Genomic DNA, 14191 nt, shown 5'->3' with positions numbered 1-14191 from the left:
GGGTCTTCCACAGTCCTGTGCTAGATGGTGAACTCTACAAAATAGTTGTGTTAGCCTAGTGCCCACACTAGAATGTTTCCTCAAGGGGTACTACATGTTGGATGAATGCATGCTTTCTGTTTTCTTCTTGGAGTGTTTCCTGGATTCATCTGTGTAAGTGAACACTCTTCTAACCTCAGGACCCATTTATCCAGACTTAAGTCCTCAAAGGCCCCTGCAACCCCTTTACTCTTTTTTTTAAATTTTTTTTGCATTTCATTTTTTATTATTTTATTAATTACATTGCATTATGTGACAGTTTTATAGGTACTGGGATTCCCCCAACCCCTCCCTAAACCATCCCCCCATGGTGGATTCCTCCACCTTGTTGTATTACCACAGTTCAAGTTCAGTTGAGATTCTTTCATTGCAAGCGTATACCAAACATAGAGTCCAGCATCTTATCGTCCAGATAAGTTCAACGGCTACTTGGGGAGACCATCTCTGGTCTGAAGGTAGAGCAGGCAGAGTATCATCCCAATCAATTAAAAGCCCCAACATAACATCAGCAACAATTTATAAGGTTATGGAATTAATTGACATAGTATTGAGTAACCAATATGTTAAAAGAAAGAAAAAAATGCAAGTTCTTAACCACATCCTGTGACTTCTTTATTGACATTTCAATTTTAGTTTATACACAACCGGGTTCTATACACCTTAAAAAGGTTATAGATTATTATTCAGCTGTCTCATGTCTATTTTCATTATAGTATTTGGCATTTTATAGCGTTGAAGCATAATTTTGCTGAACCTGACTGTCTTTCGGGTAGTCTAGACTGGCTGATAACTCTAACAAGACATATGTCAACAGTTTAGGTGCAGAACAGTTTTAGGAGGGGTGTGCAGAGAAGTCTTCAGTACCCTAGTGAGGAGTAACTAATCTTTGTGTCCCACTTAGTAAGGTATAAGTGAATCCACGCTGACTGTTTCCTGTCTGATTCTAAGCTTTGCTTGTTGTTCTCTATCTATTCTAGATTGTTTGTTTGTTTTGAGGGGTTTCCGGAACGATCCTGATGGCCATTGCCAGAGAGGGTTGGAACCAAGCGAGGACCAGAGAAAGCTCCCCTCCCTATTCCCGAAGGAAGTTTAAACCCCTTTACTCTTGACCCATGATAAATACATCTGTTATTTATGGATTTGTTCATCTGTCTCTTCTTCCCTCTACTCCATCCTTTGAAAGCCCTTTATACTTACCCCAGCTGAGAATTATACTGGAGAGAACAGAGCTTACCCTCTAAGTACTTCAGTAGGCCCAAGTTTGGAGTGCCATTGTACGAAACTCATTATATCACTATTCCATCACCACCGTAACTGGTTCTCACATCTTCAGTCTATTATAACAATTCCATGGCATTGTTTGCTAAGCCTCTGCCTACGGCACCAGCGGTTGGAGTCCTGACTGCTCCACTTCTGATCCAGCTCCCTGCTTGTGATCTGGGAAAGCAGTGGAGGGTAGCTTAGACCCTTGGGATCCTGCATCCACACGGGAAAACAGAAGAAGATCCTGGCTTCAGATCTGCTCAGCTCCAACCGCTGAAGCCATTTGGGGAGTAAACCAATGGACGGAAGACCTCTTTCTCTGTCTTCCCTTCTCTGTGTAACTCTGCCTTTTAAATAAAAATAAAATATTTTTTTTTTCAAGATTTATTTATTTTTATTGGAAAGGCGGATATACAAAGAGGAGGAGAGACAGAGAGGAAGATCTTCCATCCGATGGTTTACTCCCTAAGTGACTGCAACAGCAGGAGCTGAGCCAATCCGAAGCCAGGAGCCCGGAGCTTCTTCCGGGTCTCCCATGTGGGTGCAGGGGCCTAAAGCTTTGGGCTGTCCTTGACTGCATTCCCAGGCCACAGGCAGGGAGCTGAATGGGAAGTGGGGCCGCCGGGATTAGAACCAGCACCCATATGGGATCCTGGCACGTTGAAGATGAGGACTTTAACAGCTACACTATTGCACCAGGCTCAATAAATCTTTTTTTTTTTTTTTTTAATTTCTGTCTCAGTATGAGTTGGGCTCCCTGCCACTGAGATTAACATCATCTCCCCTCTTTGTATCCATCCTGTTCATTGCTATCATATTTTTTCCCGTCCTTCCTGTCTCACGCGGTTAAATTCAAATACCTCTATAACCCGGCCTCATTATGCTTACCCAATCTCATGCCACGACTCAAATTTCCATTCTTGTCTTTGATCTCTTTGCCCCAATATGACAAGCTCTTCTGCCAGTATTTTTGATGTTTCCGTTGATTGCAGAGTTTCCTCCTGAGCACCGCTGCCTGCAGCAACACCCCATTCTTCAGTGTAAAGGCTAGAAAAGACTCCTGTCTCTTATGGAATCTTTGGACCCACTATCATCCTCTCTTCTAAGTCCATACTGTTTCTTCGCATGTTCCTCTTTTTTTTTTTTTTTTTAATTAATTTATTTGAAAGAGTTCCAGGGAGAGAGGGAAAGGTCACAATAGCCATAGCGGGCCAAAGCCAGGAGTCAGGAGCTTTTCTAGGATTCCCGCATGGGAAGCAGGGATCTAAAGACTTGGGCCATTTTCCGCTGCTTTTCCCCGGTCATTAGCAGGGAGCTGGATCCTGGAAGAGGACCAGTCAGCATGGATGGCAGCATCTCAGCTTTACCTGCTATGCTCCCACACTGGACCAGCCTTCTTTTTTTTTTTTTTTTTTTAATTGGAAAGTCATATACACAGAGAGGAGAAGAGACAGAGAGGAAGATCTTCCACCTGTTGATTCACTCCCCAAGCAGTAGAAACAGGTGGAGCTGCGCTGATCCAAAGCCAGAGCCCAGAGCCTCTTTTAGGTCTCCCACGCAGGTACAAGGTCCCAAGACTTTGAGCTGTCCTTGACTGCTTTCCCAAGCTACAAGCTGGGAGCTGAATGGGAAGTGGGCTGCCAGGATGAGAACTGGCACCCACATGGGATTCTGGGTGTATACAAGGTGAGGACTCTAGCCGCTAGGCTACCATGCCAGGCCCCCTGCCTTCTTTTAACAAGTGTTTATTACAAATGAATCTCTATGTGGTAGGCCCTGTGGGTACAAAAGAAACCTGCTTTCTGCCTTCCAGAGACTCTCCGTTGACTGGGGAAGACAAGTATATAAACGAAGGCCTACCGTAGAATGTTCTAATTGCTGGAATGGCGATGTGCATGGGAAAGGCAGTGGGAACACAGAGGAGGGAACTTTAGGAAGGGTAGCCTCCAGGAAGGCCTCGCAGAGGGGGAATAATGGGGGCTCTGTCGTGGTGTTCAAACAGAAGTGGCAGGGAGATGCTGTTGAGCAGCACGTAATCACTTAATTACACATTGCTTTGTGTTTTTCAGCAATTGTTTAGTTTGCTTGTCTTGACTTCTCATTGAGGGTAATCAGCTCAGGAGCAGGGACGGGCCTGGCACTCTGTGTTCTCCCGGAGTCTAACAGCAGCTCCAGCTGAATTCTATGTTTGCAAAAAAAAGGCTTGTTGGCTTGAAGCAGACAAATAATCCAGCTTTTCTGGGACAATTGCCTGGGGTGGGACGGTTGGGAGAGGGATCCACACCTGCCCACCCCGCCCCCCAGCTCATTCTTCACATAGCTCCCACACCTCAATCCTACATCCTCTGGCCACCTCCCTCCTGCCAAAGGGGTGAGACTTCATCAACAGACACTTGCTTATGCTGCCCCAGATCTTTTTATTGAGGCCTCCCATTTGACCCAAATACATTAACAAGAGATTACTGTGATCTAGCCCCAAACACAGTGCCCTTGCTTCCCCGTGGCCAGGGTCAGGACAATGAGAGGACGTAGGACGTGGGCTAGGGGGAGAAGGCTGGGCATTGAGGAAGAGAAAAGAGTCGGGGTCCATAGATAGGTTAAGAGGACTATCACAAGAGAAGAGCGTAAGGAGTGACGGAAGAATCAAAGCTAGAGGTCAGTTATGGAGTAAGAAACAAGAGTCAGATGAGAGAGAGCTTGGCTGGGGCCTAGAGAAAAGTAGCTCCTTTCCTCATCAGATGAGGGGGATCAAGGTCGCAGCACCCAGCCCTTAGACCCCCAACGGGCCCTAGGGCAGGGAATGACCAGGAGTCCCTGAAGGAGCTCCAGGAAGGACAGGAGAGTAGGAGGGAGTTTGAGAAGGACAGGTGGGGTTGAGAGATGACTGCCACAGCACCTAGTCATCATCATCGTCATCGTCGTCATCCTCGTCGTCATCATCCTCTGTGTTGATCTCGCCCTCCAGCACGTCCTCCAGCCAGTCCTCCAGCTCTTCAGCAGAAGGGAGGTCCTCCTCATCGTCCATCTCCATCCACACACTGTCCGCCTAGGGCGACAAGGTTGGGCTCAGAAGCTACAGCGATCAGTGGCTTTGGGCCCGTCCTTCCAGTTCTTCGGCTTGGTACGCCCTTCTCTACCATCCTCCATCCCTTCCTTTAATTTGGCAGTGAAAACTGGCCAAGGGAAGACCTAGGTTAGGAAAGTGACAGATGGGAATGGAAAGGAAAGCTGGATTGACAAATGGACCTTCTGTCCTCCTTCTGTCTTTCCTGCTCTCGCCATGCCTACCTTCCTAAAACGGACCTCTGTGTCATGCCCTTGGTGCAACCCCTTGGGTGGCTCTTCACAGCCCATAGAATCAAGTCAACCATTTGTCAGCACTCAAGGCTTTTTACAACTTCTCTACTACCATCTTTAATGCTCTCTAGACCCTCAATCCATAAAAAAACAAAAACCAAAAAACAAAAAACTTTCCTTTTCCTAACCCTAATAACTCATTTTCCTTCTTTTGACCTTTTGATCTTGCTTTTTTCTCAGTTTGAAAATAATTTCCTCTAATCATCACTTGTTAAGGCCCTACACGGGGTATAACCTCCATCTTGAGAGCCACTCTCTCTTAAACCCTTCTCTGATCATCTCAAGCACAGATCACTGTGATCTCTGTGCCATCTTAGCACTGCATTTTAAATTTGATCAGATCCAGTCTTGTTAATAGAATACCACCACCACCACCACCGCACCTCACACTGACACACACACACACTGGAATACAGTGAAAGCAAACATCGTAGCCTATTCAACTCAACCATTCTGAAACACCCACTAAGTGTGTGAGAGAAGATTACTGCCCTCAAGGAGCTCAACATCCACTGAAAGAGATATGATACATCAAGAGCCATATGAAGGTCATGTTCTCAGCCAAATGAGCTTCGAGAATGCCACAGAAAGGTTCCAAATGGCAGATCTGAACAACTGCACAGAGGAAAAGGAACTGAACCAGGCCTTTGAAGCATGAGTATCCTCCTCTGACAGAAGAGGACAGGGGAATGTACAGGTAACTAATCCTCCACCTCCATCCAGCCAATGAGTGTGGGCATTGCTGACAGTTGAGCATCAACCAGGGATTCGGGAAGGAAACTCACATCAGTAACATTGACGACTCCTATTTGTGGAGCTGACAAGTCGATGTCAAACGTCTTCTCCCAATATGGGACCAGCTGCAAAGAGATCCAAACATGGCAACTTAATGGAATCTGGGTGCATATGACCGCAGGAGGGTGAATGGGAGCGTCAGCCCAGGACAGAAAGGGAACAGCCCGGATTGGCAATGGAGACCAGTCAGCTGGAGGGCCTGAAGGCAAGGAGTAGAGGTTAAGCAGGAAAGAGTAGAAATTCCAAATGGAAACCATCAAGAGGGGCTGACAGGGCGCACTCACTCATGCTGGATGTGCCACTGATTCCTCTGGTGATTTGGGACAAGTCACTTCTCTCTGGCCTGCAGTTCTTATGTCTCTAGATTAAGGTAGCTTTCCCTGGTTGGCACCAATGTTGCTCACATTTCTGTTCGTTCAATTACTCACTCGACAAAGCATGTTAAGGGCTGGGGATTCTGCTGAGACGTGGAGTCTTTGTGCTGTGAGCCTGCGACGGAGTGTGCATACCCAAGGTCAGGGGTATTGTGCTCGGCTCCTCACCAGAACTCTGGTTTTCCTCCAGGACTGAGGCCTGGCACAGGAGCCACCTGCCCAACCTGTGCTCTGGGAATTGTGTGTGCTATCTCTTGCAACTCTCTTCTCGTCCTATTTCTCCTGCCTCCAGAAGTCCTCTCTGCCCTCGAGTGTGCAACAGACATGGCCTTCCCAAGGTCCTCCAAGCTCGGCCACAGGAATGAGAGCCCGGAAACAAAGTGCCCTGCTCAGCAGCTGCCTCCGCTGAAGCCCTGGACTTAGGATGCTCATGCCCGGCCCTGCCTCTTACCAGAGGGAAATCGTCAGGGTCAATCCAGATGATGCTCAAGTCAGGGTTGTCAGTGTTGTCTTGGGCCACAGCCTTGAGGGTCTCCAGGAACTCGTAGCCATCTTGGAGGGAGCACAAGGGAAAGGTGTGAGGGGAGGCAGAGGAAGGAGAAACAGCAGAAACAGAAGTCCAGTTGTGTCTCCCTGCTTCCCACAGCTCCACATGGCTGGAGCCAGACTGCCTGCACGCTCCCAGGAAGAGACCTTGCAACGTGGAGTCCCACGTTCCAACAAGCTGACCCGCCATCCAAGTCCTTCCTCCCACTCCAATCCAGGACGCCTCCCTTACCAGGATCCGCTTCCTCAGCAAAGGCCACAATATGGATTCCATCCATATCGTCCTCCTGTAAGAGGGCGAGAGAGAGAACAGGGCTGGGGAGGAGACTTACTGCCCCCCTCACAGCTGCGAGCCCAGACAAACCCTAGCTGTTCTTTGAACCTGCATTGTGAGGAGACCCAGCTGCTGGACCAAGTTTATGCCTGTGGAGATGACCCCTTTCCCGGTGGCACTGTCCCTTGCAGCTCCAGAGCCCTGCACCTTCTCTGGCAACCCCTTTACCCCAGAGCTTGGGGCTCCTCCCTTGTCTCTCTCCTTCATCCACTTAGGTCCACCTGCCAACTCCTGATAGGGCCTTCAGAAAACCCTCTACTTGGTCTGCGCACTGTTTGTTCTCCAAGTGGGCATGCCACGCCGCAGGGTGGGAGCTTTCCAGGGCTCATGTCTTCAGCCAGCCCTGCTTCCCAAGGGCCCGGCCAGGGGTACTCACCCAGGTCTCATACATGCTCTCTGGCTTCAGCTTCCTCAGGGTTGATCTAGGAGAGGCAGACAGAGGGTCACCAGTCCCCTAGCAGAGGCTGCTGTGGGTCAGGCCCAGGGCACAGACAGCTGGTAGCCCAGAACAAAGCCATCTGACAAAGGTCTGGGCAGGAGGCCCAGATCAGTGCGTGGTTAAAGTGGCGGAGAGGGGAGGGGGACAGCAGGCCTGGAAAGAGGCTTTGGGGGAAAAGGTAAGAACTGGGCATCTGGGGCTTCATGGATTTTTTTTTTTCCATTCATTCCTTCAGCCATTCCCTGACATTGAGTGGTGTGTTCTAACACTGTACTAGATGTGGGCTGGAGCTGAACCAGGCCAACATGTCACTGTCTGACCAAAGGGGGCCATAATCTAGTGGGAGAGAGTAAGTAGTATTTATACTGATGAATGGGTATTTTCAGTTGTGGAGTACAGTGAAGGAAAGAGAATTATAAGTGAGCTTAGGGTAGGGTTTTTCCACCTCAGCACTTCTGACATTTGGGGCCAGATAATTCTTTGTTGTCGGTGTGGTGCTTGGGGGCGAGGGGGTGGGGTTGGCGCTGTCCTGTGCACCGTCAGATATTTTGGCAGTGTCCCTGGCCTCTGGCTGCTGGACATCACTGGCACTGCCCATCACCATTATGTGATAGGCAAAATCCTCCTCCTCCTCTCACCAGTCCTTCCACCAACTGTGCTGAGAAGCACTGGTGTGGGGTAACATGTTACACAGAACCTGGGGCTGACCAGGGTCAAGAACCCCAGTGCCAACACTCCCCCTGCAGCCTCTCTGACTGAGATCGTCAAAGAGATAAAATGCAGTAAGAAAACCAAGCTCCTGGCAGTTGTCGGCAGACCACAGACACACAGATTATTTCAGGTTCGACCAACCTCACAACAAAGTGCACATATTTGAGCAAGCGGGTGATCGATCCTCTGTGTTGGGGTGCATCGTAGCGTACACAATGAGCAGCTTCTCCGTGAGTCCTCATGTTCAGCTGGCCCAGCTTCCTGGCTGGCCAGCTGCTGGTATTCCAGCCGAGCCCACGGGGCGGGGGAGGCGGCCCTCCCATCCCTACCTCCTGTGCTCCTCCACGAAACTGACAATCTCCTCTTCGCTGTTGGGCTTGTCTGGGATGGTCACAGGCTCCTCCATGAAGGCCTCATAGAAATCAATCTCGTTCAGCTTCAGGGTCAGCTTCTTTGCCACCTTAGGAGGAGGCAGCAGGGAGGAAGAGGAGCAGGGGAGGTATGCGGGAATGCGTATTAGGAAGGGACTCAGAAAACCTGCATTCCCCCCATTCCTGGGTCTTTTCTGGGCTTAACATGAGAGGGGTGGATTGGATCAATTAATGACCTCGGAGGAGCTGAGGCACGCAAGGGGAGTCTGCAGGGACCAGATCCCATGGGGTCTGGTTGAGAGAGAGCTAGAAGGGGCAGCTCAGGGTGGGAGGGAAACCCATTCCAGCTGTGGGCAAGAAAGAGAACCTTGCTGTCGAAGGTGGCGAAGAAGGGGATGTAGGGGTGGAACTCCTCCGCCGCGTCCTCATAGGCTTTGTAATCTGAGGGGGGAACGTGCAGTGAGTCTCTGGCAATCCAGGGTCCCAGGGCATACTGCCCTCCTCTGCCTCTGAGACCAGTCCAGGGGGTCTGTACAGGGAACAGGGAGGGGCTGTCTGGGAGTCCTCCCAAGGGCAGTTGATAGAGAAGACTATGGCAGCAGCAAGAGGTATAGGGAGTTAGGGGCAGTGAAGGTCAAGTGAGGAGGCAGGCCTACAGGTGAGTTGGGGGGCTCTGGGAAGGCACCATGGAGTCAGGGTTACCCACGCTCTGAGTCTTTGCTCTTGAAATAACCAATAAGTTTGATTTCATCCTCAATGTTCTCAAATGCCTGCAGCTCTTTTTCACCCTCGATCAATTCCACAGGGTCCTCTAGGACCTGGAAAGGCAGAGATATTGAAGTGAGTTTCTATCCCACTGATAGAAACAGGGATGGGGGTTGAGGAGGAGAGGAGGAGGATGGGCACTGGACAAGAGAGTAGATATTGATTCTCTCTCTGTGTGTCGGGGTCAGCCGAGCCAATGGACAGTGGCGTCCTGGAGCAAAGTAGTCACGTCCAGGGACTCTCACATCAAGCAGAAACTCCACCAGGGTGTCAGCAGAAAACTCGCCGTCGTATTCGATGACTTCATCTCCCTTGAACACATAAATGCTGTCTTCTTCAGTTAGTCCTAGGGAGGAGGCAGGAGCTGAGCCAGGATCCCAACCTTCCCATTTGAAAATCCCCCGGGGCCGCACATCTCCAACCTCTCCTTCCCCTGTCCCACTCATTGCCACTACTCTTTACTCCTGGACCCTGATGGCCCTGTGTCTGGGTGTAGCCTGGCTTCGGGGCCTCTCTAGGGGAGAAGCTAAGCCTGTGGGTAAAGGGAGGAAATCAGAAGACACTGATTTTTAGCAATGTTTCTCCTTTGTCTGTGAGATGGACAAATATTCATGCTTATCTCCTCTGAGGACTGCAGTAGCTGATTCTCAGACCGGCCCTTTAACTCGGCTATTACTGATCAGATGACTTCAGTATTACTAAGCACCCCTCCCCCATCCGTATCCGGAGTCCAGGCCCACAGATGTGCTGCCCCCTGGTGGCTGGACTCTATAACACTTGGCCACTGCCGTGGAGGTGGGGAGTTGGAAGAGGAGTTGAGTGGCTTGAGTGGCTTGAGTGGCTTGAGTGGCTTCCTCAGCCTCCAAGGCCCCCAAGGCCTCCTCAGCCTCACGGACCGAGGTTCCCTCTCGGCTGCTCCCTCCCCGTTCTTACCTAGTTTCTTGGCCACAGCTGCGTCCTTCTCGGAGTCCACCAACCCAAAACCAACACCCTTGTCTTCCAGGACTTGGGCTGCTAACTGGAGGGAGGGGGTAGTGTTAAGCCCTGGGAAATTCTCATTAACCCCTATTTCCCATCTCATGCTTTCAACTCAGGCTAATGGGGGTGCAGCAAATGGGAGCTGACCTTGATCCTTTGCGGAGATTCTGTGGATTCCCAACTTAGAACCCTTGAGATCCTCTGACAACATCTATCTTCAGTTGGACTTTTTTTACTTCATGAATATTTATTGCTCATTTGCAATGTGCTTCCTATGTTGAACTTTAAAGCACTGCACTTGACACCTCTCAGGTCTTGAGGCATGCTGGGGAGTCTGGCTGCCCAGTGACTAAGGGTCTCTGCCCTTGATGTACACCTTGATCCCAGGCCAAGCCAGTGTGGGCGTGAGGATAGAAGCCCCTAGGATTCTTCAGAGTGGCTCCCATTGGCAAGAATTCTGGAGGGCGAGGGGCAGGGACTGTGGTGGTGTGCTGAGGACTGGATCAAGCCAGAGTTGAGAACAGAAGCACTCACCACATTTCCAGGGAGAGATACTGCCAGACCCGAGATGGCCCACTCCCCTGTTGCAGAGGCACGTCCAGGGGTATCTGCCTCCATCAGCCTCCCAGCCCTGTGCTCCACCCAGACTCACTGCCCAGCTTGCCCTCGACTCAGCCAGACTCAGATGCCATGATTCTCAAGGGGGACGGGCCAGGGAGGCACTTGGCAGGTGGATGGCCAGGGATACTGAGCACTCAGGATAAAAATACCCGGCTCATTAATCAGATGGCAGGTTCCAGCACCCAGCAGGGGCACACAGAAATGCTCCTGGCATCTCAGCCTGTACTGTTCCAAGATGTGGACAGGCTGGGGTCTATCTGCACCAGCAAACTGGAGAAGGGGCTGCAGAAACTGCAACAAGGAAAATGGAACACCTACTGGCTGCTGGAGCACTGTGTGGGAGCACACCTCCCTATACCCCAAAACAGGCGCAGCTTGCTTGCTTCTTGATGAAAATCCTTGTTCCCTCTTTTGGGTTGGAAGTTACAGACCCAGGGAGAGGAGACACTTCGCACCAGTAGAAGATGGGGAAGGAGTTCTGAAGCCTCCCTCAGCCACAAGGAATGTCCCAGTTCTGGGGTCAAGCTTGATGGGATGGGGCAGATGAGGAACTACAGAAGGGGAGAGGGAGAGAGGGGTTTGGGAGGCCAGCAGGAGGCAAAGTTGTCGCTAGGAGATACTTCTGCATTTAGCTGTTAAATAAGTGACACTCGAGTAAGATATCAATAGTATTTGACTGTATATTCAATTTGGCTATCTGTGAGGAAAAACCCCAAAAGAATGGACAGGGATGTGTTCTGGGGGTGTGCAGGGACTGCGATGCACCCCCACCTCAAGTGCTTCTCTTCTGGTTTGTCCCCATTCTTGTCGGACCCGGTATTCCCAGCCTCCCATGGCAGGAGGGCAGGGAGGTGCCCTGCAACCTTCCCTCGGGCATTGACCTGACCATGCTGGTGATACTTGGTGATGCCCAAGTCTGTGTTGGAGTTGGCTAAGGCTGCACACAGGCCACCTGTGTCTTGTTGCTCAAGACGGGGGCCTTGCCACACTGCCCCTTGGCCTCAGAGCCACCCTAGATGGTGTGCAGAGGGTTGCCGGAGAGGGGCTGGCCTCTGCGGGTCTGCGGTCCCCCACCCCTTACCTCTAGGATCAGCTCCTCCATCTCAAACTGCTTCAGGGAGGCCTTGTCATCCTCCGGGGGCTCGTGGTAGAGGAGCGCCAGCACCTCATACTTCTTGAACACGTTCTTGTAGTTCTTTGCGTTGACATTGATCACACGGTCCACGCCGTCGTACTCGGGGAAGTTCAGCCCTTCCTCCCCGTGGACCCCCGACTCAGGTGAGCCTAGTACCAGCAGTAACAACAGCGCCAGCTGCAGCCTCGGTGCCACCCTGGCCTTCATCCTGTTTGGAGCTTCCTGGAGGTAGTGAGATCTGGGTCGTGCACTCCTGGTCCAGAGGAGGTTAGTTGAGGTAGGGAGGGGCCCCCCCGGGTCCCAAATCTGCAAGTTAGGGGCTCAGGGTGGGGGTGGCGTTGGGAGTGGCCCAGAGCAGGGGACAGAGGACCCTGCTAGGTCTTGGAGAAAGTGCAGACAGAGCCAAGCAGAGAAGGGTCAGGAGGAGGGATAGGAGCAGGGGGCGGGGAGGGAACCGGAGCTGCCCCCTGAAATTGGCCCCACTCAGGCCCCACCTGGTCCTGTCTAAATATGTCTCCGAGGTTGGCAGGAGAGACAGATAACCTTCTGAGGCCAGGACCGGCTCCGCAAGGGCCGGAGTCCTCCCACCTCCTGGACCTCTCCCCCAGGCCCCCACGGCTCCTTCCCTCCCCCTCTTCCAAGGCCCAGGGCTCCTCAGCCCCTGGCCCCATGCAGAGCTCATCGCCATATTAAGAAAGGAAAGGGAGAGACGCCACACGCCGCTAAAAATAAGATCAGATGAGTCGGAGGTAAATGAAGCTGGCGCTGGGGGAGGGAGTGCAGGGGCCACAGGGAGAGCCCAGGGCAGGGCAGGGGTGACTGGAGAGCAGCGCAGGCAGGTGGAGAGGAGGTGTGCAGGGGTCAGGGGCGGGACAGACGACCTGTGACCAGAGGGGGAGAGAAGTAACAACGGACAGCCCAAAGTGGGGGGCAGCTTCGCTGGAAGGGGGTCTGTCGCTGTGATCCTGGGGGGAGGGGCACTAACTGGGCTGTCCAGGCTGCACCAGACAGACCCCCGTGTGCTGCACTTTAAAGAGCCAGGACCAAGTATGAGGTCATTCCCTGAATAAAAGGCAGAGCCCCGTCCAAGGCTGGCGATCTGGCTTGGGTCCAGCCAGTTTCCTTTGCTTCACTCAACACTCGTAACTGGGGAATGTGGGGCAGCAGTGGTCTGGCTCCAATCCCTCCCATCCTGGAGCGAAGCAGATGCAGATTTGGGGTTTCTCCAGCCCTCGTTGAGAAGGGGAGTGCTGTGTCTGTGCTCTCTGCCCTGATCCTGTGGGATTTGGTTTTCTAGGGCACAGTGGGAAGGGAGATTCCCCAGGCTTGCGTGATTCCAAGGAGAGTGAATAGCTGCTGTTTATGCCTGTATTGCAGATGAAATGGATCAGATCTAAGTAGTAGAGGGTGAGGGGGATTCACAGGAGGTGGTGGGCCCTGTGCCCTGAACTGAGGATATCAGTTAACTGTGCACTGGAGGCCACAGCGGAGTTGCAGGTGTACACTGGCTCCCAACCTGGAGAGGAGGGCAATGTGGAGGAGTCGGGCTTTGTGCACCTAGAAAGAAGGATCCTCTCTGTGGCCTTCCTGACCTGTCACCATGCAAGAGAAAACTGAGGCCCCAAGGCAGCTAGGACAACAGTCAGGCATCTCACCCCTACCCTGTCGGAATCTCTGATGCTGGGGTGAGGGCTGTATACGCACATCAACTTTTCCACCCTCCCATTGGGCAGACCTTACACAGTCAAGCAGGGCAGGCTGTAGAAAATTCCATCAACATGGCAGCAGAGAGTCCAAGACAGACAGCTGTCCCTGCAGCCAAAGGGTCCAGAGCTCAGGATCCCATGTCCTGGTCTCTCAGGAGGGTAGCTGGCATGGCCAGACCCCCAGCCGGGACGGGCGGACAGCCCTGCCCAGAAGTAGGTGACCCAGATGACTAGCAGCCCCACTTTTCGTCTTCAGGAAACACCTGGGCAGAAACATGGGAGCAGCACTCTTGCCCCATCATCATTTTGACCTTGGGCACTGCTAAGGGTGTGAGAGGGGACCACCAGGTGACTTTGTCCTACTCCATCCCTTAATCTCTCCCAGACGCATTGGCTCTCCTGGCTCCCACCCATACCCTCTCCAGCACCTGCCCCTCTCAACTCTGATGCCTTACTGTCTGCCATCAATCAGCTCCCCTCCCCTCCAGCCCCTGCTTTCAGGCCTTTGGACTTAACACGCCTCAGTCATTGGTATCAAATGACCCTGAGTTGGGGCCTCTGTATTTTTAACCCACCAGACACCCAGAGCTCCAGCTACTGAAACCTGAGCAGTTGGCCCCCAGGGCTCCCCCTTCCCACCTCGCTCCCAGACACCCCAATCCCTCCATCTTCTAGGGTCTGGTTCAGCTGCGTTGTCCATGGCAGCTGGGGAAAGACCTCAGACAGCTGGGGCCCTCACAGAGGGAGGGGGCACCAG

The 14191-nt window shown here is 52.1% G+C and overlaps 1 protein-coding gene across 1 annotated transcript; it reads right to left on the bottom strand.

The window, feature by feature from the left end:
* Window positions 1–3675: 3675 nt before the first annotated feature.
* On the bottom strand, window positions 3676–12307 carry CASQ1 (calsequestrin 1). The gene is made up of 11 exons (XM_004589075.4): window positions 11675–12307; window positions 9928–10012; window positions 9240–9340; window positions 8936–9047; window positions 8597–8670; window positions 8188–8318; window positions 7085–7130; window positions 6607–6661; window positions 6280–6380; window positions 5445–5519; window positions 3676–4348 (listed from the first exon to the last, which is right to left on the bottom strand). Exons 1-11 carry the CDS (start codon window positions 11933–11935, stop codon window positions 4199–4201), a joined length of 1191 nt encoding a protein of 396 aa, XP_004589132.1. The 5' UTR covers window positions 11936–12307; the 3' UTR covers window positions 3676–4198.
* Window positions 12308–14191: the final 1884 nt, after the last annotated feature.

This window comes from Ochotona princeps, chromosome 2, assembly GCF_030435755.1.
Source record: "Ochotona princeps isolate mOchPri1 chromosome 2, mOchPri1.hap1, whole genome shotgun sequence".
Taxonomy (NCBI): Eukaryota; Metazoa; Chordata; class Mammalia; order Lagomorpha; family Ochotonidae; genus Ochotona; species Ochotona princeps.
Note: the sequence above shows the minus strand (reverse complement) of the source record. Positions and strands in the feature narration are given on the sequence as shown.